Source organism: Falco biarmicus, chromosome 4 (assembly GCF_023638135.1).
Source record: "Falco biarmicus isolate bFalBia1 chromosome 4, bFalBia1.pri, whole genome shotgun sequence".
Classification (NCBI taxonomy): Eukaryota; Metazoa; Chordata; class Aves; order Falconiformes; family Falconidae; genus Falco; species Falco biarmicus.
The window spans coordinates 51129425-51155292 of record NC_079291.1 but is presented as its reverse complement, the minus strand read 5'-3'; the positions used below and the strand labels follow the sequence as shown (position 1 = coordinate 51155292).

Below are 25868 nucleotides of genomic sequence, written 5' to 3'. Positions count from 1 at the left end.
AAATGCTTATAGACAGAATGCTGGCACTAACACCTTGCATTTCTTAGAGTTTCACTATTTTTTTTCTCTTCAAATGAAAGATTGCAGCAACTGCGGCACAGTACCGCTGTCCCCCTGGGAGCCGAGAACTGCATGCCAACTTGGGGTGCAGAGGATAGTCACTTCCATCATAAATGGTGCTCCTGCAGGATGGAGTGTTTCTTGGCAGTACCCCTAGCTGCTGCTAACCTCGTGTGGTTCATAAAGTCTTGTAGTGAATTTCTGTGCAATAAGCGTGTCAGAATTGCTAAATAAGTCACACTTGCACAGTGCGATATTTTGCTACCCTCTTTAGCAGCTAGGCAGTATTATTAATCTGGAATATTGAATATAAACAGCAATGTAAATCCAACCTTCAGGTACCAGCCTCTGAGAAATAGATGTGCTGCAGAGAGTAAGGCATTATGTATAAAGTATTTCCTGCACCCATAAGCGAAGAGTTAGGTTGCAGCCTTGGCCTTCCACCTACCAGATCTCATTAATCTTCTACATGAGGATCACTGTTGTGAAGGTTATTACTTCACTCCTACATCCTCTGTGTAAGCACATATGGCTGACCAAGCCTTTGAGTTTACTTTGATTCAAAGTAGAAGGTTTGCAGGTTCTCTAAAAAATAGTGTGACTCTAGGAATTGTTCTTGTTGTGGGTTAACACCAGTAGGCAGCTAAGCACCACGGGGCTGCTCTCTTACTTCTCCCCAACTGCCAGCGAGACAGAGGAAGAGAAAAGCAAAAGCCGGAAAACTTTTAGATAGAGATAAAAATTGTTTAATAAGTGAAGAACTGGAAGAAGAGAGAAAGAAAACATAACAAAAGAAGTGACGCAAAGGCCATCACTCAACACCCATCATGGATAGACTGATGCCCAGCCTATTCTGGAGCAAAAGATGGCTAACCCCCTTAAGCCTCCTCCTCTCCCTTTCTATTGCTGAGAGTGATGGTATAAGGCATGGAATATCTTTTTAGTTAGTTCAGGTCATCTGGCTAATTGTGTCTCCTCTCAATCTCTTGCATACCCCCCAATCTATTCACTGTGGGGGCAGAGCGAGAAACAGCAAAAGTCTTGGCACTGTTCAGCAAGAGCTAAAACATTATTGTGTTATCAACACTGTTTTGGTCACAGATCTGAACCACAAAACCATATGAGCTGCTATGAAGACAATTAACGTCCCAGTACAATCCTATGTAAAGTTAATTTATCCTACAAATGGGATATCTGCATATATAAAGATCCTGATAACCTTTTGGGGCTGGATTGAATCTTAGCAGTCTCTTTGAAAGAAACTTGCACTTTAGCAAGTTTTGCAGTAGCGTATCTTAGTAGATCTGACTGTGGGAAAAGATGCACAGTGGATCTTGCCACTTTTACAGATTAACAAGCCACCATCATTGTTTTCATTTCCTAAAAGTAGGAAATTAAAACACCTAATTTTCATTTATGCTTGCTTCTATATCACTCTGGCTATAAAGGGACCTGAAAGTGGGAATATTTTCTTGTGTCAGAGCAATATAAATAGATTTTATGCAAATCATATCCCCTACCTAGTATCTTATTTTCTTGCTTTAAGTGGCTCTAGGTTGACTTCTCTGAGAACACTATAAGTCTTCAAAATACAAACTAGAGTGTTTTTTTATTTAAAAAATTACACATTTTCCATTATAGCTTCCAAAGAACATGTGAGTGGTACCTCCTAAAGCACTAATCTTGTTGAAAAGTGAATGAAGCAGTTGGATTATAACTTGCTTTCTACAAAGGGTGAGCAACTTTGCCATAAAAAGACATTTTGCTGGCTCATAGGCTCCAATTCCCTAAATTTATTACCTTTCAACATTTAGTAGAGGAACCTAGAGATCAAATTTTTCTTAAAATAAATCAGGGTAGGGAACTGAAGGAAAAGTGGAGAAATTCAAGTTTGCCTGAATTGGCAAGTTAATTATATAATTTTCATTGATGCTTAAGATGATATTAATTGCTGACATCAATAACGATACAAAGCCAGCTATCTATCTTTTCTTATGATCTGAAGGATGACTGTAAACCATCTATCTCAACACAGTCTCTTACAAACTGTCTTGCCCAGCAGGGCATGAAAAATGGTTTGCGTGAATTCTGAAATACTTTCAAAGGATGATAAATTCAGAACCATGTCAGAAAAAGACATATAGAAGGACTAGTAAGTGCAAGTGAGTTTTATTGTGTCCTAGGAAGTTTCAGGCTTTTAAAATGCTGTGTCATTAGCAAGCATACAGCACTCCAGTGCCTAAAATGACAGCAGTGTTTCATAATGCAGATAATTTAATGCACATACGGGTTTGCATCTGCAGTAGCAATGTTGGTTTATGCAAAACTGAATGGGTGAATTGAATTCCAGCAGAATGCACGTTCTCACGGCAGACAAAGTAAAACATGAATATACAGAAGGTGATTCACACATACAGCGCAGGGTCAAATTCTGTGTCATTCCAGAGTTCGGAAAGAAGGTCAAGGAGCCATTAATATTATGAAAATAATGCTTAAATGCACTGTAAGTGTTAGAAATGTTAGAAAGACTTGGTGCTGGCCCTTTCCACAGTCGTGAGTCTTAGGTACCTAACAGTGGTAGTGTCCTGTCAGTTATGCATACGGTGGCATATATAAAGGTTTGTGACTGAGCTGGTATTTCAGCACAGTTTGTAATGATTCTGTGCATACTGTTCAGCAGTCAAATGAACAGCTTCATTGGTTGTGCTGTGTACAATTCTGATTTAAGAAGGAGGTAGCAAGTACAATCCTGAGATGTATAGGTTGCACACTTGCTGTAGCGCGAGGTCCAACCTGTGATTTTCAGGGTCTTCAGGGTCTTGCAGGAGGAACATAAGCAGAGGAGACACAGTCAAATCCTATCAATTTTTTTTGCGCTAATGTGTCATTTTTTCTCTTGCCAAGTAAATATGTAAAAGTATTTGCTCTGTACTCAATGTGTCTGCTCCCTCTATATGTTCAGAGTCATATATAAGTAATTCAGTAGAAACCAGCACACTTCTGGTGATTAATAATTCATAAGCCTCATACCTCTTTAATCTACCAGTTATGATATGGATTCTGTTTTTTCTTGCGTTTGCTGAGCAACAGTCATCTGCACAACTATGTGGATCTTGCTAAAGACCATCAAAACTTGAGGGTGCAGGTGTAACTTAGTCCATACAGTTTGCATACAGGTGGTGATGTGAGGCATGAGAAGGGCAGAACTCACCTTGGCACTTGGTGCATTTGGAGGTATGAAGAGTAAACATTTTTGCAAGAGACGTGAGCAGTTAGTGATCACTTTGGGATAATAAACTTGGAACCCATGCTGTTGTTTCACTGTGCTTCTGTTTTGGGGAACTACTGTAGGCCAGAGCAAGGAAGAGATAGCACTTTGGAGCCAGCTGTCGTAAGGCCATGTGGAACTGTGCACAGCTGCTGTGACCTGGAATTGGAAAGGCTGGTTTGTAAGAGCACACCAGGCATTGGCAAAGAACCGCCTTCTCCTTAGCAGCGTGTTTTCTGTATGCAGTGCTTCCCACTAGCCTGGATTGACTTTGAAGCGTGGGGATAAGTCTCTGGACTAGGCTAAGATGAAGGGAAAAGCTCTGGATACTGAACTGCTAAAAAGAAGCAGTCTGTGTTCTAGAATCTAGGTTAGATTTTGTGAAGGAAGAACCACAAAAATCAACAACTTCTATGTTTCTTGAGCAGTAAAAATTGCTCTGCGTTTTTACTGGCTAGAGCCTATTTGACTTCCTCCTAGACAGTATCATTTTGCCTAGTAAGCACATAATATGTAGATAGTACAGGATATTCTTTTAAAATAATTTCTTATTTTACTGGAAATATTAATGGCTTGCTATAAAGAAGAACATCAAATAAATTTTAAACTGCTCCCTAAAATGCCTTTCTTCATTACTTTATTCTAATTAGATACTTTTTTACATGAGAGGTTTTGACAAAGTATTATGGATACAAGTGGAAATAAAACCTGTAGCTGAAGTCCTTAGCCCAGACATAATTCAAAGCAACATATATAGTTGTTGTGATGTGTTAGTGTTGCTAATTTCCCAGAAAAGATTATAGGTAAAAAATTGTGTGGTATATGATTCAAAGTTACCTTTCTTAAATAATGTCATGATGCAGAGAAAATTTGTATTGGATGACCTTTGAAGTCAAGTTTAAAATAATAATATGATTCTGTTTTTCTTTTGACAGAGTATCAAGAAGAAAAACACGAGTAAACAAGAGATGAGCACATACCTGCGATTCATAGTCTCTCGTATGAAGGAGCGGGTGAGTCTGAAACAGGGCAGTTGATCGAAGTGTTGGGTTGCACTATAGAGGATGCATTACTAGTGGCCATGTGTGACTGTGCAGGGAGGAGGGCTACAAGAGGGTGTCATTTTATTTACGCTGTCATATTTCAACGTACACTTATCAGGTCTTATTGCTCGAATTAGTATCATTCTGGCAGGAGTGGTTTATGTCATGGGCCTGTGACTCCTCTGAAATGGATATTTTTGAGGTTTGAGACACATGTAGCCTGTCAGACCGGATCCAGTTTTGCCCTGTGTATTCCCCACCTGAAATATTCCAAACTATTGTATTTTTTAAATCTTTTATTTATGTTTTAAGCAGATTCTAAATACAATAACTTATGCTGTCTCGTGGTCCTTTCAGGCTATAGATCTAAACAAGAAAGGGAAGGACAACAAACACCCAATGTATAGAAGGCTGGTGCACTCAGCTGTTGATGTTCCTACTATACAGGAGGTAGAGTGACTTGCTTTCTAACTTCCACACTGTTTATGGTGTCTTTTAACAATGAAGATAAAGCTTAAGGACTAAAGCACTAATCCTGTTTAATTCTTCTTGTGATCGGTATTTCAGAATTGTATCCAGCATTGGATAGGGGAGCTTCCTCATAAATAGATAACCGAGTAAAACCATTTTGAGTGGTGCCTAGTTTTTAAACACAGAGTATCCTCAATTTGTTTTGTACTGGGGTTTTACTAGGAGCTGTAGGTAGCTGAAATCTTTAGAGAAGGTACTCTTTATCTAAGTCACTGAATATGGACTTGAGTGCCTGTGTTGGTATATCTGGCCCAATGGTTTTGACCGTATTCCAGTTTTAGTCATTATGCCCTTGCGTAGGTGTCAACTTTATAAACATCTAAATGATTCATAAAGAACCAATCATTTTGTTGATCATGAAAAAACAAGACTCACTCAAAACATGTTTTGCATTAATTGTTCCAAAAATTAAGTATTAGTAAATACGTTGTCCTTTTTTTCTGAACCAAAAGTCTGCCCATGACTCACGTAAACCAACTGCACATGATCAAAATGAACAGCATATTCATCCTTATTCGTTGCTGCAACTGGATTACTATGCAGTGCCATAGTATATCTTGCCCTTTACAACCCAGAAGTGAAAAGCCTTTGCTTTATTATTGCTATTGAAACACGTGGATAAACGATAGCTTCGCTGACAGTTCTGGAGACCAACACTGCTGGCTGGCTTGAAGTACTGATGACACTGTTTGAGCCTGAAAAGAGGTCAAGAAGCTTTCCTTTCACTGTCACCTTCACCTGCTTCCACAGAAGGTCTTTTGACCCTGATGACATCCTAGAAACTGATGATGTTTTGTTAGATGATCGGAATTCTCATAGGTGTTCTTCACAGGGCACAACTGAAAATGCTGCATCCCTTAGCAGACAAAAGACCATACTAGGAAAACGAACTGCAAGTCAAGTTTGTTACGAGTTTGGAAGACTAAGACAATCAACCTCCATCAGAAAACACTGACTGTCAAGTGAAGATCCTGGAAGTATAAAGGCAGTCAACACTGATTTGAAACTAGCTGGTATTTTAAGGCACAAAATCTTCACCTCAGGGAATATATTTTAATTTGAACAAGTGTTCTGAGCCATACCTTTATGACAAAGCTACTCCAGATTCACCCTGTTATAACCAAGAGAATATTTTTTTGTAACTTGGTCACATATCTAAGCACCTGTTTTACTTCTGGGCGTTGCATAGAGGGACCAGTGCAACCAATGTTCAGGTACTAGCAAACCATGTCAAAGAGTTGTAAGTATTCCTTCTGTGTGCAGGAAAGGCAGTGTCTGATCTGTGTTGCATAATGCAGATTTCTGTGAAAGCTTCTCTGCATTAAACAGGTGCAGCACTTTCAAAGTTTTTTTCACAGTCCTGTGTTTTCTTTTGTGTAGAAAGTAAATGAAGGGAAGTACAGGAGTTACGAGGAGTTCAAAGCAGATGCTCAGCTGCTTCTACACAACACAGTGATTTTCTATGGAGGTAAGATACTACGCTTATCACTTGCTTTCTTTGATTTATCTTTATCTGTAGGAAACTCACAAGTTCAGGATTGAATTTGGTATCAGGTAATCTTAAATGTGGGTGAGGTCATTTGAGAGCCCTTAAAAATCAAAGTAAGCTGCAAGAGGACTTTGTAGGGTCTTTTTTGCCCCACCTACTACACAACTATTTCCATCCTCTCTGACTAAACCTGTCAGTAGAAATTTACTCCTTTGCCATGTCTGCTTCTGCAGCCTAAGTCATAAGTCAGTCTATACTGCAGATTTCTGCCAGTATATATATGTTGTTTTACAGTGGAAAGAGATCTGATCTCTGATGGGCTGTGTCAGCAGAAACATGTACTATAGACACGTATTTTTCACTTGTGGGCAATATCTGCTATATTACGACAGCAAATATAGCTACATCCAGACTAGAAATGTCCTGGTGGTGCAGTGTGTGGAGGCACAGCCATCAGAGAAGCTGCCAGCCACTGGGAAGGTAATAGGTGACTGATATGGTGGGATAGTCTGATGGCAAGTGGAGAAATACCACCACTGTGTCCAGAAGCTATAGCCAGGTCCTGTAACAAGGTTCTCCAGAGCCATCACTTCAGGAAGGATGTGAATCTCCCCTGCAAACACAGCCCACATCAGGGAAACTGGGAGGAGGGTGGGATCAGTCTATTTGCAGCAACAGGAGATCCACACTGTCCTTGGTAGGAAGAGAAGAGAATGTGCTAATAGAGAAATGCACGGCTGTAAAGGGAAGCACATAGTGATAAATAGTCTGTGAAGCATTGCTCTGAGAAGAAATACTTCTGTGATTGTACCTGTGTTCCTGTCAAGTGGTGATAGCAGAGAGCCGTGTTTTAGGACAATCAGGGTGTGTCATTAAGACAGTAGCGAAGAAAGAAACTGGATCCATGCTAAGAGCAATTCTGTCTCTCTGCTGCTGCTCCTCAGATGCGTACTTGTAGTGTTCAGTTTAAAAGCTCCCAACGGTATTTTTGCATATAAATATGAAACAGAAAACAAATATAGAACTGATCATTAGAAAATTTTAAGTGGAAGGGTTACCCAAGTGACTAAATTATGTTTTGTGTTCTCAAGAAAGACAAATATAGCATGAAAGTCATAGCATTGACAGCTGCAAATCTTTGTGAGCACTGTGATCATACTGTGATTGTTCATACCATTTATTTTTAATTTATAGCGGACAGTGAACAAGCTGATATAGCAAGGATGCTTTACAAAGACACGTGTCATGAAGTAAGTAGTACCAAGTAACCAAGTTACGGATATTTGATTTTCATTTCAGAATCTAAGAAAATTTATTCTTCATATTACAACAATAGCAGGGGTGTGAAGTTTGTTACATTTTTTCCCCTAACTTTCTAACAGCAGCTTCAGAATTCCTTTTTTTTTTTTTTCTTTTTGCAACTAGACTATCATTTCAAAAATACCAGTATTCGAATTTTAGTTTTGAAAATACTCTAATAATACATAGTTGGCCTAGAAATAATTGTACTTACTAGTAAATATATTGAACCTGAGGTGAGATTCCTACCAAATTCTGTAATTGGCATTGAAACATTTCTAAACATTCAGAGGAGACCAAAAAATAAAACTAGGGGAGCTGTCACGCTTTGTCCATTTGTATAGTTGAATTACTTCTTTCAGAATGTAAATATCATTAAATATTTGATGAATTTAAAGAGCTATTCTTTGCACTTTAGCTATAATAAATCATTAAGGTGTATATTAGTCTCTTCCCACTGCCTGTTTTTTTTAGAATATGAATTATATTTCTGCAGCTTGTCTTTCATCCACTCTCAGCTCACCTCAGTTTCACACCTAGTTTTTACAGACGGAAGTAACTCCACCAAATTAGCAAGCAGGGCTGAAAAATTTTACTATTTAAGAGATAGGGATACTACTGAAGTCACACAAATAGGATTTTTTGGGCTTATTTACCTTTTTTTGTTTTTCAGCTGGATGAACTGCAGCTTTGCAAGAACTGTTTCTATTTGTCAAATGCGCGACCTGACAATTGGTTCTGCTATCCTTGTGTATGTTGCTGACACAGACTTTTATTTGTTTGCTTTTCTGTATGAAAGCCTGCAGTTTTGGTGTCATTAATGCATTGAATATTCCATTTCAGAAGGCTTGTTTCAAAAGCTTGGTTAAGACTCTGTAAGCCTAGATATTTTACACAAGTGAAATGTTGATTGAAGTTCAAAGCTGTAACAATATAGGTTGTAAAACTTGGTTATCAGCCAGTTACAATGGTTTCACAAGAAAATAAGGAGCTTACAGAACTAAAATTTTGCTCCTGGATGAAGCTATAAAGACAAGTTTAATTTTTGGGCTGCTTAAGATCTGTTTTCAATAGACAGTTACACCCTTTGCAGACTTCGTATTTTTTCTACTTTGATCCAAGCAATACGTCTAACAGGGAAATGCATATTGTAGGAAGATAAAAATGAAAATAGCACTACATAAACAGCAACCATGTTCTTAAGATACTAGTGTAGTATTACAGCAAAATATTTGTGGGAGATATCAGTATAATACTTCATATCCAATAATAAATGCAACATTTTTTCCAGATACCTAATCATGAGTTGGTTTGGGCCAAAATGAAAGGCTTTGGGTTTTGGCCAGCTAAAGTCATGCAGAAAGAGGACAATCAAGTTGATGTTCGCTTTTTTGGCCATCATCACCAAAGGTAATTTATTAATTCCATGTGCTGCTTTTTACAAGTGATACTTAAAAGAATTTATCTCATCTATCATGTTGTAAATCCTGGCTCAGCTAGTTGCCAACATTAGAAAGACTGAGTACTTTGCCATAATTGTTTCAGAAAATGTAAAGCGCAGTCTAACACATCCAAAGTTGCCAAATGGCTCAGAGATTCCCTTTCCACAGTTGCCATAGGGATGTTACTTAATGCCATTTTAATTAAAGAAAGGAAGTGAACTTCCAACTGTTTCTTCAAATCAGTAGCAGCCTGCTAATCCAGGCCAAGGTAAAAATTGGACAAAAATGTACTCTTACTACCAGTAGTATTGACTTTGTGCAATTTTCTCTTCTGAGCAGGCACATTGCAATTTTGTGTTTTGGTAACATAATATACATCACAAATGTTTCTGTCTTACTGCTAGAACACAGAGAGCTCCTGCTGTGAGCCAGTTGGCAATTTCAGAGAATAACTCTTTACTTTGGAAACTTCACTTTTAGAGATCAGCTTTTACTTCTGTCTCCAGTTGTTTGTTCAGCGTTTGGGGAGGCACATGGTTGTTACTACAGTGGATTTTTTTCTCTGTTGGACTTATATGCCTATAATGTGAGCAGAGGAGACATTTGCAAAGTAATTCATGATTGTTGGGAAGGGGGTCTATTTTGGTGCATCCCAAAAGGGCCTAGACAGTTCAGTAACAGTGTTGTATAAGGCTGTTTATTTAAGTTGCTTTTAGTGTAACTGGTGCAGTATATAACATGGTTTTATTTGTTATATGAACTACCAAGATTTTCTAATAGGCATAAAGTGGGTGAAGGATTTTTATTTGTGTCTCAATCACAGAATCTATTTGCAAATACAGTTTGTCTTATGAGTAGTTTTGACATTAAGTTCGCACAGCTTCATACTGTTTAATAAAGTAACATGGCACTTGCGGGATAAGGTGCTTGCAACTTCTTAAACATGCTGATCGAAAAGGCAAAGTACATTTTACTGGAGTGCCATTGCTTAGTTACTGTGCTGGATTTGGACAAAAGGCCAAATTCCTGGTTGATGTAAATTAGCGTTGTTTCTTTGACTTCACTGAAATGCAATTTGTATTGCAAGATCTGAGAATCTGTCCACAGACATTTAATTTGTTAGTATTTAATCTGCTATGTAGATGTGCATGGCAGTGACTCTTTTTCTTTAATGTCCGATGTTGCTTGGTATAACCTTTTAAAATGTCAAGCGCTGCCCATGGAAGTCTATGAGGATTCTGAAAATATTTAAGAGGACAAAGTACCTCTGGAACCAAGTCACTGGCATGAATTCGGTCCAAAAGAGCATGACAGTCCCCATGTGAGTTCAGTCCTGATAGAGGTCCAAACTACAAAATGTCGCTCTTCAAGGTCGTCATTTGGTACGTTCCTTGACAGCTTTAGCAAAGAGGTCGAAGGCTAAATTGGATTAGCATATGAGCCTTCAGTACAGATGTGTCTGACGCGGAGCGTTTAGCGAGGAAGCAGGCGGAAGGTGTGACTGCTGGTGGTGCTGGGGGGAGGTTTGTGGCTCACCAAAAATGAAACAGACTTGCAGCTGTAGCATCCACAGCTAACAAGTGCTTATAGTAACACAAATGTCTAGTGGTTTGCAGTCTTATTTTATTAAAAATGTGTTGAATATACAAAAATTCTGAGTAAAAAGGAATTGTCAGTGATTGGCCACTGTGAGAAACTGCTTCTGAAGTCAGTTTCTCACATCACGATCCTTCATCTGTATTTAATGTTTCCAAACCTGTCTGTGCTGTGTATTCAAAAGGGCCTGGATCCCCTCTGAAAACATTCAAGATATCACAGTTAACATCCATCGGCTGCACGTGAAACGCAGTATGGGGTGGAAGAAGGCCTGTGACGAGCTGGAGCTGCACCAGCGTTTTCTTCGTGAGGGGAGATTCTGGAAATCAAAGAATGAGGATAAAGGGGAAGAGGAGGCAGAGTCGAGTATCTCTTCCACCAGCAATGAGCAGGTGAGTGCTGCCACAATGTTAGCAATCAGAGCAATTTATAAACGTTAGAAAGATTACATATTTTTGATTGGTCTGCTATTAAATTAGCCTTGTGCTCTGTCTACAGTTTTGTGGTGACAAGAAGAGGGTTCAAAGACTTGTTTTCCCTATGTTTTGTAGCTCAGTAAAAGCAAGAATATAGGGGTTTCCTCTTTCCTCGGTTTATGGGATGACCTCTGGGAAGTTTCAAAATGTTTGTCACCTATAGCACCTTGATGAGACAGACCAAGATTTCTAAAGTTAAATAGGAATGTTCAAGTTAAATGTCATGGATATCAGATAGACTGCAACACTGCCTTCTTGGACTCCCATCAAGGGACAGCCCTGTAGCTGTTCAGCCTTGTCACAGCTGGAGTATGTTCGCTTTGGACAGTATTCTACATTACAGATCCCTGAGTGACACCAACCATGACATTTTCAGCAAGTCCAACTGAAGTTAGGTTGAAATGTTGCGCTTGAGAATCATGTGACCAGCAACTGATTAAAGTAATGAAAAATAATTGTGCGAAACAAGAAAAATTATATTGCTTTAACAAAAGTGAAAAGCACAAAGGGCCAAGATAAAAAACTTTGCATTGCCATATGGAAATTCCCTTATCACAACTGAACCTTGCTAGTCATTCATTGTCCAAGAGGGTGTTATATATTCACTGTTACTGACTTGGCCATAAGATTTTCATAGGTTGCAGGATGCTTCTCTGTAGTTTTGGCAGCCTTTTCCCTGACAACATCTTTCTTCATTTAAAACCACTGTGCTCTTTCTAAGCCTGTGTTTTTAAAAACCAGTGTGTTTTGACCCTCTTCCTTTGCCCTTCTGTCAAACAGGTCTGCCATCTAATTTGTAGCTAAGAATTCAAGCTTATAAAACTGGATGTTGCATTAAGGAGATGCTGCTTATTAAAGTGGTGTTAGGTGTTTTTAGCCTGGTTTGCTCAGCTAACCCCTTGTAGTCCTTTATTTAATGTTGTGTGTGCAGTCTTGCAACAGTGTATGCTGAAGCAGGAAAACAGTCACACATAGCGTTTATGAAAGATAACAGTGGTATTTTCCCAGTTTTTCAGAAGTATCAGTCATAGGGTTTGAAGTGTTCATTTGCAGATTTTCTGTTCCACCCCAATTGCTCATCCTTCACCTGGTTAGTGCTTATACCTGCTTCACTGGTTTCCCAGATGCAGGAACCTAAGAGCAGCTGTCAAACTTCATGCTCTGCAGTAATCTGCAAAACCCTGTCACTAACACAAGCTAGTGCTGGATGCTTCAAAGACAGGAGTAAGAACTTTTCAGTAAGCCATATACCATCCACTTTGATCTCACCCTTGTTTCTGTTGGTGGAGATTGACTTTTAGTCTAAAGCATGAAGTTTTGTACCCCTCCAAGCATACAGTTATAATGAATTATAGCAAGTCTATAATGTTACCATCTATATATATATGTACATTTTCTTTATAATTATTGCTGTTTTCTGGCTTCCAGCAAGATCTGTTGCCTTTTTATGGCTCACTGATATCTGAATATTCCAGAATACAAGTGTTTGAACTTGTTTGTGAAATGAAGAAAAGAATGGTTAAGAGTATTTTAGCAAATACATATTGAACGTTAGAACTTGTTTGTGAATTTTATTTCTTCATGCAATCATAGTTACCAGTAATATGGAAAGTTTATTGTATGCACTCTTCATTTAAGACAGTATTTAACTTTATATTTGCTAAATTAAATAATTGCAGATAATCGTAAATAAAAGGTACATCAGAGATGTTACAATTAATGCTACTTATATGACATGGGGTTTGGACTGATTCAATACACTTTTCTTAATGTTCACAGCTGAAGGTTACTCAGGAACCAAGAGCAAAGAAAGGACGACGTAACCAGAGTATGGAACTGAAGAAAGAAGTAAGTTACCTCAATTACCATGTTTGTAGAGATAGCAGAGTACAAGAAGGCTGAAATTTTAATAGACACCCCTTCAATGTCTTGTCACCTTTCACTGATTTTACAGTATTAATTAGGGCAGTTCCAGCCCCATAGCTTGGTCTTCCTTGCTAACAAACATAGTTATACCTCCCACATGCAAGGCACTGGTGTCATCATGGTAATATTCTGTATCATGAATAAGTCAACAGTCAGCTTACAACTTTTGCTTTGGCAGGAACGAGAAAGTATTTTGCACCATCAAGAAAATTCAGTTTATGAAGTGTCATATCCACCTTTTTCCATGGAATTTCCTTGTTTATCCAGCTTGCACACTGAATGATCATGTAACCGAAGGACTGTATTATGATGCTTGTACACAAGGGGGCAGTTACTAAGACAGCCATAAATCTCCTAACTTTTGAGTACTTCTTCCTGGCTTTGTTTCAGCTGCATCTTGAACACTAGGAAAAGTTGCATGTATGCAGTCCTCTGAAGAGGACTTGTGACTCCATTATGGAGGAGGGTTCAGGTGTGTGGGATGGCCTTGGTGCCTGAAATACAGGCAATTGCCAGTCCACATATCTGGACACCTGCCTGCCCATTGTATCTGATGCTGCAGGAGGCACCTTCATCGACGGAGACATTGACACGCAGTTTGTGCTCCCTGAGGCACAAACTGTATTTGAGTGCAGGATAGGGAGACTGCAGTTGAGAATGTCTCATCATTTTTACCATGTTTTCTGTCAAGCAAATGCTTTAATTTGCTTCATACGTATGTCTTAATGTTTGCCATCTTAGGTCTGCTTATATTTGATCCAGAAGTCAATCACAGTGACCTATTAGAGAGTAACTGCAAAAGGGAATACACGGTCAGACTTTCGGTTGCTGTGAGCAGTGCCCCATCACACAGACAGGCACAAAGTCCACTCCTGAGCAAGTCTGGTGTTACAAGGACACTGTACGCTGTCAAATGGGCTTTAAAAAATTTAAGTTAAAAAACCCCAAATAATGTCCATCTGTGTCTTCAGACACTTCAGATGTCAGTAAGAGCTTGCAGGGATATTATTTCTCTGTTCTAAAGAGCAGGAGCAATTGGTGTTACAGTGTAATAACATAGGCAGCTAAATTCAGAACAGTACACTGCAGCACCTATGATTTCTTTCTTGATAATTATGTAATTACGGAAAGCTTCTGTGGTCATCCAAGACTAGTTCCATATTAGTGGAAACAAAACTTAGATGCTCATTAGCCTTTCATCTTCAAAGCACCTTTGAAGTACTAATCAATCTTTGCAGCAGTTCTATGAAATCAGTGGAGTAGTACAGATTCCAGTGGAGTCTTTTGGGCCAGAGTAAGCCCAGAGTTTGCCAAAAAAATTCAGGCACCTTGGCCACACAGCTACAGTCTCTTCAGGGAGAATGGTAGGGGGGAAACTCTACAGCAGACTTCAGTAATTCCAAGGGATCTGCAGTAATTCTGCACAGCCTCTTCTATGTAGTACTTTTTGGGAAGCGAGGCTGGTGAGTGTGGCATATGTGCGTATTGATGCCATGTGTGTGCTTCCTTCTGGAGAGCTCCTAGCTGAAGTCAGAAAATCTCGACCAAAGACCCTACCCACTGTCATGCTCGTTCTCCTCAGGGATCCCACATCCCATCGTCACTGAAGGTCTTCAACAGACACCTTTTACATTAATTGCACTGGCATTAGTCATGTAACACTTCCTCCAGGGGGAACTGAGAGTTCACTTGTTCTATTTTGATATCTGGGTTTACGAGTTTGTTCTTCTCTGTAGGAGCCAGAACCTGAAACTGAAGCAGTAAGTTCAAGCCAGGAAATTCCCACAATGCCTCAGCCCATTGAAAAAGTTTCAGTCTCAACTCAGACCAAGAAGTTAAGTGCCTCTTCTCCAAAAATGCTGCATCGGAGCACCCAGACAAGTAATGATGGAGTGTGTCAGAACATGTGCCATGACAAATACACCAAAATCTTTAATGATTTCAAGGACAGGATGAAAGCTGATCACAAAAGAGAAACTGAGAGAGTTGTGCGAGAGGCAGTAGAAAAGGTAACACTTGTCAAACACCACCTACACTCTGGTTTGAGGAGAGGAGGAGTGTGGATTTTTTTTTCAAATTCATTTCTATTTTTGTAACATCCATCCTTAAGAAAATGAATAAAAAGCATTTTCTAAAGAGACCACCTAAAAAATAGTCTTTATTATTGCTTTTTAGACCATTTATATACTGACAGACCTTAATTTAAACAGAAGGCTCCTGCTTTTGTGATTCTTGTCCAGTGAAATTGGTTTGTGATCCAAAAACGAAAGTAATTGTTCATTCATGAGTATCCCTTTCCAAAGCCTTTTTCTCCATTGTCAGTGTGATTGTAAACAATGGCATTGTTTAAATGCTATTCATAAAGAATTCTTCTTTTGTCAGTCTTCTGACCTAAACATTGAATAGATTCACTGACATTTGTCTGATATCTAATTAAAATTCACTATCGAAGCCTGACCTGGTCACCTTTCACTGGAGAGGGCAGGACAATTTAGAGGGTGATTTCTCTGACCTCTTTTAAATACTTGTCTTAAAATGAGTTCCCTTCTGAATGAAGGACTATGGAATGAGCCTAGAGAGTTTAAATGTTAATTCTGTAGGATTAGGATACCAAACTTTCAGATACCTGAGCAAGGACAAAGGAATCCCACTGACAATGAATACTAAAAGGTATCTCTCACTGAACTGAGGGATGTCCTCTCTTGTATTTTCCATCGTGCCCTTGCAGTAGATTTATATGCAGTTGTAGATTCAGAAAAGAAAAACTTTGTCTAAGATGAATTCATAAATTTGTAAACTGATCGTTGACATAATATACATGGAAGCTTTTCAGCTGGTTTTGTAGATGCCTAGCAGAATAGAAATACAGTGACATTTTTATTTTGAACATTTCTTATGAGATGGAAGTTTTGTTATAACTCTAAAGGAGATAACTTCTTGTTTTCTAAACTGGAGAAATTTCTATGTGACCTCCACCCACATCAGTAATAGAGGTTTAAAGAGTGGAGGTCTAAAGAAGACACTTTTATTCCAATAGCTGTCCGTTGACTTGTTTTGCTGACTTTCTTATGGCAGCTGCGTACAGAGATGGAAGAAGAGAAAAGGCAGGCTGTAAATAAAGCTGTGGCCAACGCACAAGGAGAGATGGACAGAAAATGTAAGCAGGTAAAGGAGAAGTGCAAAGAAGAATTTTTAGAAGAAATTAAGAAGCTAGCAGGCCAGCACAAGCAGCTGATTTCCCAGACCAAGAAGAAGCAGTGGGTAAGTGTCAAAAATGTATTACTAAGCAGAAACGTATAGTGCATTCTGTGGGCCAATTGAAGGTTCGTTCTTCCTTACTTCTAACTGCACTGCTCTTTCACTGGTCTTTCAGCTTTAAGGTTTCCCCCTTCATATTATTGCTTTCAAATTTTCTGAACCGCCAAATTTCAATTGGACGTTCTGATTACTTTCCCTCTTAATTATGTAGTGTTAACATCGTCGTCTTCTTGAGTCCAATCAGATGTTAGCATCGACATATTTTTTTTCTAAATGCAGTTTTACCCCATATAAGACATGTTTTGCATTGTGTTCATAGCCCTTTGATCTCAAGGCCCCAGAGGGTACTACACCTGGCTGCATCAATTTGGATTCCCCTGCTAATAATGCTGGTAGTGATACCCTTTTGGCCTTTTCCTCTCCTAGCTTTTTCTGCAGCTCTTTCATGTTCTTTTGTATGTTAAGACGTGACTTTTTGAAATACATTTCTCTCCCTTGTTCAGTCCTTAAGCCCAAATCTGCAGCATTGCCTACAGAAAACACGTTTGCATGCCCTTTAGAAAAGTGAAAACAGACCTCTAATTTGCCATCCTATTACAGGCTGCAAACTTTTCCCTGGTTTTGTTTGTGTCTTGCGTTTTCTTCTCAAGTCAGAAGCGTGTGCTTCCACATGGCTGTACAGCATCTGCTCAGACATTGCAAGGACTGTAGTACTGTGCTGCTAGCCTGTAACACAGTACAGGTGGAAACCGTTAGGCTGAGGGGCAGTGCGCCTGGCACACACACACGCTTTGCTATTTCTTTGCTAATTTTCATAGAACATGGAAATTAAAGCCGTCGTTCAGGAAATCACACTGCACTGTAGTAGTAGCTGTCTATGACATGCAGGAGGGTGGCTACGAGATTTGCTGCTCTCCTGAGCTCTGACATTGCCAGATGTGGCTGAGAAGCCTGCGGTGCCTTGCCACAAGATGGCACGCTGGCCTGAGCCACGGGGGACCTGTCCCACGGCCACGATGCCGCCTGCCTGGGGAAGGCCAGCCCTGGCTCCCTGCCGCAGCTCCTGTTCGTCTTCCAGGCCAAAGGGCTGTTTGTTTATGTTCAGCCTCATTAGTCCTTGTTCTTACAGATGAAACGGTGGTCCCTGCAGAGAAAACTGCTCTGTGGGAGAGTGCAATAAATACGAAGGCGAGACAATCGGTTGCTGACTACCACAGTTAGGAGTTTGGGTATGCTTAAAGAGAAGAATGATCTCAAATGCTAGAGCTCCTGTATAGTCTTAATTTCTGTTCCGGGTAGAGATTTTAGTGTGGGTGTTACGATACTGCAGTGCTTGGGTCTCTGTCAAGTAGAAAATTCCTCCCTGTCTACCTGTCTCTGCAGACCAGAGAAGTTATTTAGGTCTCCGACTTGATCAGGTTACTGGGTTTAATGCATCACCACCTGCTGGTGCCTGCATGCGTGCTTTTGCCTGTGGCACTTGAGAGGGAAATTGAATCGCCTTTGCCCGCTATAGGACAGCACCAAATGAGCTCTCTTCTGTCAAAACTTAAGAGTGGCGCATGTCAGCTGTTGCCACCATTCAGCTGATAGGCAGTAATCAATCACTGTAACTTGATTGTGAGTCAGGACTCTTAGCCATAGCTACTTTTTGGTGTTTTTGAAGGCAGAATTTATGAAAGAGGCTCCTGAGACTTACTTTCATCTGCCTCAATGTGCCTTTGCCACATCCTTTAGCCTGATCAGAGAGCGCCCCGGTACCACATCACTGCATCTTAAGATCATGTGCATAAAGCCTCTTTTCAAGCAAAACAGTTACAAATATAAAGAGTATTTGACAGTCTTGCCTCTTTCTGTGGCCCTAGAACTATCTGTCAATCACCACCTTAAATGAAGGCATCATACAGGCAGCTGATTTGCGTGTGGTAAGGGAGGGAGGGTAAGGATAAACACCTTTGCATTCGAGCTGATGGATCTACCTGCCAACACACAGCCTCAGGCAGCTAGAGTTGGTCCAATTACAGAGCTCCCCAGTGATTTTTCCTTGGGTGGTACTAATGACAGTCCCTGGTGTGTAGTACCGCTCTTGCATGCTGCTATTATGATGATACCTCTTTACCAAAATCTCATGTAATTAACAAACATACTAAATGAGTTTTGGTGGCTTTGCTTTTTAATTAGAAGCAGAGACCTCTGGTTTTGCATAATGCAGATGTCTAGGCTTGGAGAATACAGCTGCTGTTATTCACACTGTATTTGTCGTCTTCTCCAACCTAAAAAAGAAAAATAATCCAGTGAGGGTGAAGAGATTGTTTTACTGGTGGTGTACAGGCATACGCGAAGATGCGCTCCCAGCCCTTCAGGAGCCTAAGACATAGTTAAAGAATGTTTTCATTTGCTCTAACCGGTCACAGTCCCCTTGGCTTAATCAAGTTTTACTTTTATACCCCCCAAGAAACTGGATTTAATACAGATACCTCAAGTGAATAGCAAACAAAAGGAAGAAATGGGAAGGCAGGGATAACAATCATGAGATTATGCAGTTTGATGGCCTCCAGAATACAGGCTGGAGTGCTAGTCTTGACAATGTTTCTTTTTTTAATTTCTCCCAGTTCTTTTATTTGCATATAAGCCTCATTTAAATTGGTGCATAGTTCACTTTAACAGATAATTTTAATTTCTGTCTCTTTCAATTATATTTACAAGTATATTTATTCTAACTTGCAGCAGCTTGATTTTAAGTGAATGACCGTTGTTGGTGATGCGTAGTGTCTGAAGCAGAAACCCAAGTGATTGATAATGTTTAGAAAGAGGAAAACACAAAGAAGAGACGAGGCCTGAGGCCAGCTGGCATTTTGCCTTCTCTGCCACATGTGCTGGTACCAGCTTAGATGACACTATTTTCCTTTTGTAAGTGGAGATTTGCATCCCACACTTATGGCCAGCGTATGCAAAGGGAAGTGCAGCACCCACAGATCAGTTATTCCTGTCTTAGCTTTTTTTGAGCTCTCCAAGCAAGCAGATGTGAAGCTGGTCTCTGGGCTGAGGCCCATGCTGTATGTAATGGAGAGACACAGCTGTTCCCTGCACCTTTCCAGCGGATGATCCTAATGGTTCCCACAGGCTTACGGGCAGCCAGCAACATGAAAAACCAGGAAAACAGCTCTCGAGAGGACACTTGTTTGCAGACATTTCTACAAATAAACTTCCCTGGAGCTAAGTTATAAAAGTAAAATGGAGAGGTTCCCTTCCCATGCAGCTAAGGCAGTCTCTTTATCGCTGATGAAAATAAAGGTACCAGTTTAGCCAATGTAAATGTGGGCTTTCTTGGATCTGTCTTTTAGTAGTGTGTAGGGTTGTTGGTTTTTTTGTTTTGTTTTAAGGCAGTTTGTTTTGTTTTCTCTGTAATTCTCTGTTTTATTAACAATGCTGTAGCTAGGCAGGAACATAAAAACTAAATTGTGTGTTATTCTGTGGTTTGATAGCAGCCTGCACAGACTGTGTCATATCCCTCCCTCTGTTCCCCATCATGCAATAAGCATTTCAGACTGGATTTGTAAAGATATTCTCTGATTTTGAGCAGTCCAAGTTCAGAAAGACAAATCTGAGATCATTAGAACCTGGCTCTCAAGGGCACTGAGTGTTAAGTGGTTCCTTTAGCAGCAATGCTACCTTACTTCACAGGATTTTGTCGGAATGATAGTTAATGCTTTTGCAGCAGTCTCTTAAGGGGTATAAAACCACCTGGAGAGAAGGCACATTGCCCATCTGGGTGCCGTACCTCCTTGTTGACCACGTGTGGTGTTGACCAGCATGTAGATTCCTTTTTTTTAGTTCCTTGGAAGCCATGGGGTTATTGTTGAGGTAGCTCTTCCAGCTACCAGGGAACTGGGGGCATTGTGTGTGTTCCAGGATAGAAATCCTTTTTGCTGCAGCATTCCCCAGAACCAAGTTTTTCTGCAGAAATCACAGTCTGTACAACATCTCTTCCTTCCAGGAGTTTTGTGCTGTCCTGGCAGGCATGACAAGGGGCAAAAGCCTGTGTAGCCATCCTGTGTACGACAGGTCTTCTCTGATTTCTGGAAGACTTGAAGGAAAAGGCACTTTCTTGATCTTCTCAGTAGCAGTGATGTAGCACGAGGTTTTCTTTTCGTGAGATTGCAGTGCTGTCTGGCAGCAGACCCCAATGACTGGAGTCTCCTTGCTGATCTACCCTAAATGAGCTATAACAAACCACTTGGTAACAAATTATTCGTTTCTCCAGTGATGTTCTTGTTGTGACTTTTGAGATCTTCCTAGCCCAAAAGGACCTTCCCCAGCAACCTCTGGACAGGTCAGGCTTGTAAAGAAACCTCAGTAACACCAGTTTTCAAGCTTGCACAGAACCTGTTCACACCAAAAGCGCCTGTTGATTTATCGTGTCTTCTAAGAGATAGATCAAGGTGCTATTATACAAATGCAGGGTAAAAGATGGTTCCAGCAATGTGTAGCTGAAAAATGTCATTCCGCTGCCCTGAGAGATGAGTTTTCTTAAACGAGCGATGATTTTTTCAAAAGCAATAATCCAGACTCCTGAAAATAGGAAAGCATTGTGCAGATCTGCTAAAGATTGCGGCTTTACTCAGCATGTGTGAAAAATGCCCTCCTGCCTCGGGATGCCCCAAGCATAAATAAGAGAGAAGTATTGCTCTGCGTGTGCTGGTGCATCCGTGAGCAGGTGAGAACACTTGCGCGTTGGTAAGGAGGGATCCTGCGGGGGTGGTAATCTCGTCTCGTTTGTTCTCTCCAGTGCTACAACTGTGAAGAGGAGGCCATGTACCACTGCTGCTGGAACACTTCCTACTGCTCCATCAAGTGTCAGCAGGAGCACTGGCATGCTGAACACAAACGTACCTGCCGCAGAAAAAGATGAAAGAGTTATTCCTCCCCTAGAAAACCACCCCGATGATTGCTATTCTCAGACACAGCGGTTTTTGTTTCCAAGAAGCCAAAATTGTTTAGAATTTGCTTCCCATTTTGCACCAGCCTTTAAACACTTTTCGTAAAAGAAATTTTGCACAGTAATTTCAATCTTCTGTTTAATGCTCCTCCAAAATTTTGTCAGCAAAATGAATTTAACATCTGTGGGAGCAGGTTACTTTAAGTAATTTTAAACTAGAGGATTTGTTGCATTTTCAGCAAATTTTAAAACATTTTTAGGTTTTACAGAGATTTTAATCTTTAAAAACAGCAGATCTAAAAATAAAAAATCATGCAAGTTTAACAAAAGGAACATTTAAAAACTAGATCTGAATGTAAGAAGTATAGAACTGTTTCAGAAAAACAAAGCATACTACCTTGATGTAACATTTATTTCTTAACCTTGTTGAGCTGGTTTTGTTCAGCTTAATTTTACTGTTTAAAGGCATTATCTATTGGTTATACCAGTGGGTACATGATTGAATTTAGGGAACAGGGTTGACACAGCAGGTGCTTGTCCTGCGTATTTTTTCTTAAATATTTCCCAACTGTGTTTTATTTTCATTATTTCTTTTCAATATATAACTTTTATAACAAAATATTAGCTTTGATCTTGTAGTTAAAAATCACAGGGAACTGGGGTAATCTTTTACTGAGCTGGATCTTAGAGAAAAATGAATATTTAAATTTTGAAGTTTGCACATTTCATCTTTGTCCTAACATGAGTGCTTGTAACAAGAATAAGAAAAGCCAAAAACCAAGAAGAAGCAACTACCTTTATACATACACGGAATTATGAGGCATACAAATTTCTTTATTGTGCCCCTCTTCAGCCTCCCCAATCCAACGTCATTTGACTGCGATCTGGTGTCACCTGGTCCATTGTAACTTGATAATGAAAGGAGAAAAAGCACTTAAGTTTCACAGAAGCCGTTATGTTTGTAGTAATGGGTCATTGCCTAATAATGAGCTCCATCACTGTACTCAGAATGAAGAATAATGCATGTTAATTTTCTTGTATTAAAGATGCCGTGATTTGTAAAAAGTCTGTATTTTGCGGAATGTCTGGATTAAGAAGCATTACCAATAGGAATGGATCGATAGTTGAAAAATTATTTTCTTTTTGTTTGTTTTATATATAGATATATGAATTGCATCCATGTTCAGAGACAATTTTTTAAATAGATGTAAAGCTTACTTAAATAGCTTTTCTTTTAAAGTGTCTCCGCATTTTAGTTTCTTTCAAAGATTGGTCTTAGACTGAGTCACATGCCCATTAATCATCCAGCTATTTTTTGAGAAGTTAGAGGAATAATTTGTAAATATTTATTTAGATCTTTGATATTTATTGAAAGCAATTACATGATGGAACGATGGAAGCTGAAGAATCAGGAGGAAAGCCTTTAAAAAAGTTTTCTCTAGGATTTGTCAGGGTCATTGTAAAGATGAAAATATAACTAAGACTTCTGTGAACTACCACTGAAATCCTGATCTTTTTTACTTACAGTGGTGATATAAGTTAATTGACTAGATACTGCCAAATAATGCCCAATATGTTGCAGAAATTAAGCGGTAAGTTGATTGGAAAAAATAGTAAGTAGATGGTAACTTGTATTACCACAGCTGCATTATTGCCTGATAAATGTGTAATTAACTTTTGTCGCCTCTGTGTTGTGACTGTAAAAGACTTCACAACTAAAAATCAATCTTGTTCGATTACTTTTACAAGTTCCAAAACTTCGATCCACCCCTATGAAAGCAAGTTATTGTGGAAATATTTTTGGTGTAAAATCATTCCAGAATATGTAATATTTAACTGATAGCTGCATGAAAGTAAGATTCGTGTTACTTTGGCTTTTTTGTCTCTGTTGACACGGTTGCACATTTCCAAGTTACTACAGCGTGAAAACTGTGTGTTTTAAAGAAAAAAACAAAACAAACAAAAAAAAAAAAGATTGTGGCCTGGTTTTGTATAAGTTTTAGGTAAAATTACAATTGATTGTTTTAGGATTCATGATTTAAAATTAATTTTTCTGCAAATCATAAAGCTATATTAAAGTGTTGAGCTTAGCCACTATGCACATTGTAATTATTCATTGTGGCTGTCCAGTTTATGATGCATTCTGGCATTTTGTAAGCTGCTCTGACTAGCAATATATAGAGTCATTTAATGTGTTAACATTGGTTAATAAATGTATTTAAAAAAAAAAACAAAACACCTTACTGAAAGTGTCTGTGTTGATCATGGCCAGTCGTCCTCACGTCCTTGGGCGGGCACGAGGCTGCTCTTGTACTTGTTGTCACCTCGGAGGAGCGGGGCTGTGGATGGGGAGCTGCGCCTGAGCTCGTGGGGACCTTGCCTCTGACTCGAGGTGAGCCGGTGTGTCCATGCAAGGGCTTGAGCATTTAACGCAACTCTCGGCACCAGAAGTGAAGCTTTCCAGCCCGCTCAGGGCCAGCAGCCTCCCAGGGTCGCATCCCTCCAGTTCTGGTTTCAACGGCAGGTCCTGCGCGGCCGGCAGCCTGCCTGGGGCTCGCAGACCCCTTCCCCTGTGCTCCTCTGGCCTGAGGCCCTGCTCTGCCTCCTCGCTAGCCCAGGCGCCAACCCTCGCCTGCACCCGTTACATGCTTTATTGATAAAATAATTTTATCTGGAGGGGCTGAGAGGACTACAAATCCAGCTCCAGCCTGAACTGCGGCAGTGTTTCTCTTCGGAACACAGCCCTGGGAAGCAGTCTCCCCCACTTAAGTTAAAAGTCAGGACTTGCCGCCAGCGAGGTGCCCGAGGGAGCAGAGGGCCCATGCTGGTGCTGCTGCCCACGGGGCATGTCCCACAGCTGCCTCCAAGAGAAAGGCACATTTGGGGACGAGTAGCAGGCAGGGCGGGTTGTCCTGGAGCCCCACCGTGACTTCAGGGCTGCAAGAAGGACACTCTAGGAATTGCTTTTCTCTGTGGCAGTTAATAATTTCCCTGTGGGAATTAAGACCTGGCAAGACCTGCTGGTCCCAGGGGGAAAAAAAAAAAGTTAGAACCCCATATTGTAAATATTTAGAGATCCCTCAAAAGTATCTAATATATTACTTTGCTATCCAAACTTTTCCGTTCTTACACGAGTCATAGCATTTTATGCAAAAGTGCAAATTTTATTCATTCACCTCAATGAAACTCGGTTAAATACAAATAACCAGCATAGCACATGTATTTTAAATGAATCGTTTACGCTGAATCAAGCCAGCAAGGCAGGATCAGGAGGCAGCGGCGGCCCCTCGAGCTCCCCTTCCCAGGCTTCCTCCCCTTGCGATGAGTGCGGTCAGCGCCGCGCACAGCACTGCTCACCAGCACCCCGCTGGCAGCGATCCCGGCTGGAAGCACTCCCCCCACTCCCCTCCCTACCTGCATTTGCCAGTTCAGGTGTCACCAGTGGGGCCAGTATTAGGACCAAACCAGTTAAAAGCTTTAGAAGTGCCACGGCAGCTTCCCACCCCCACTGCTCAACACAGACCCTCCGTGACCTGCCGTATCCCATCACGTGTCCCACGCTGGACCCTGTCACTTCCACCCCTGCAAAGCCAAGGAATTGTCCTTGCAGTGCCCCAAATCTGCAAATTTCCTTCCACCAGCAGCCTTGGGATGAGCAGGGGTTTCTCTGAGCTGCTTCATCTTCACCGCTGCAGGCAGGGGATGTATCTTGGTGCTTTTAGAGCATCGGTCTTGAAGGCATTATTCGGCTTTTTATTGTTGGCTTTCCCTGGCTGTTATTATTATTGTTGTTGTTGTTATTATTACTTAATCGTTTTAACTCTGGCTTAACTGGAGGAGCAGTGGTTTCTGCCTCCTGCTTCCTTTAGGTGGAGTGAGCTGCCCAGCTCAGGGCTTGTTTGCCTTCCCAGATCTTAAGTGACGAGTATGTGAAATATGTTTGGGATTTGTTACCGGTAGTTAGGGGCTACCCTGCCAATTGTAGCCTCACTGAGCGAGAGCACATACGCAGCCGGTGCACATGCTTTCCGAATGCTTTCTGAATGCTTTCATAAATCAAATTGGCGTGGGGTATCTAAGGCAGAGAGGCCCTTCTTGCATTGTTTTACGTTAAGGAAATTCAAATGCAAGAGGAAAGGTCTATCCGTTTATGAGAATAATAGGTATTTTTGATTTTAAGTGGAAGATGTTTATACCTAATGTAAAAGGAAAAAAGCATCTGTCTTGGACCTTCCAAAACCCAGAAAAAACTGTTATATTTTATCTTAATAAAACCCATTTCCAGATGTCAAAAGGCTCCAAGGTACGTTTAGACTCAGAGTAATGGTCTTTAAAAAAAGAAATGCTGGGTTGCTAAAGGTTCAAAATTATAAAATCAGAAAGAGAACCCAGAGAAAATTAACTTTAAATTGCCCTTCCTGCTCCCCCTGGCCATGCCTGCCCTGGGACCTCTCCAGCCCCACAGCCCTGGAGCTGGTGGTGAAGTGCAGAAAGATGCCCACTGGCATGGCAAACAGCAACGGAGGGGCTGAGATTAAATA

At 40.4% G+C, this 25868-nt stretch overlaps 1 protein-coding gene across 8 annotated transcripts in view; it reads left to right on the top strand.

Annotated features, from left to right (window-relative positions):
• Positions 1–22195, top strand: part of ZMYND11 (zinc finger MYND-type containing 11) — a 106365-nt gene extending 84170 nt beyond the window's left edge. For 6 of the 8 annotated variants that reach the window (XM_056334511.1, XM_056334518.1, XM_056334514.1 and 3 more), the window contains 11 exons: positions 4264–4341; positions 4729–4821; positions 6283–6370; positions 7586–7641; positions 8364–8441; positions 8982–9100; positions 10913–11120; positions 12984–13052; positions 14867–15139; positions 16206–16391; positions 21178–22195. In XM_056334511.1, the coding sequence (XP_056190486.1) occupies positions 4264–4341; positions 4729–4821; positions 6283–6370; positions 7586–7641; positions 8364–8441; positions 8982–9100; positions 10913–11120; positions 12984–13052; positions 14867–15139; positions 16206–16391; positions 21178–21300 (1371 nt within the window). In that variant the 3' untranslated portion in view covers positions 21301–22195. The remainder of the gene's footprint in view (positions 1–4263; positions 4342–4728; positions 4822–6282; positions 6371–7585; positions 7642–8363; positions 8442–8981; positions 9101–10912; positions 11121–12983; positions 13053–14866; positions 15140–16205; positions 16392–21177) is intronic. The other 2 variants (XM_056334516.1, XM_056334515.1) reach the window with 1 other exon arrangement.
• The last annotated feature ends 3673 nt before the right edge of the window (positions 22196–25868 follow it).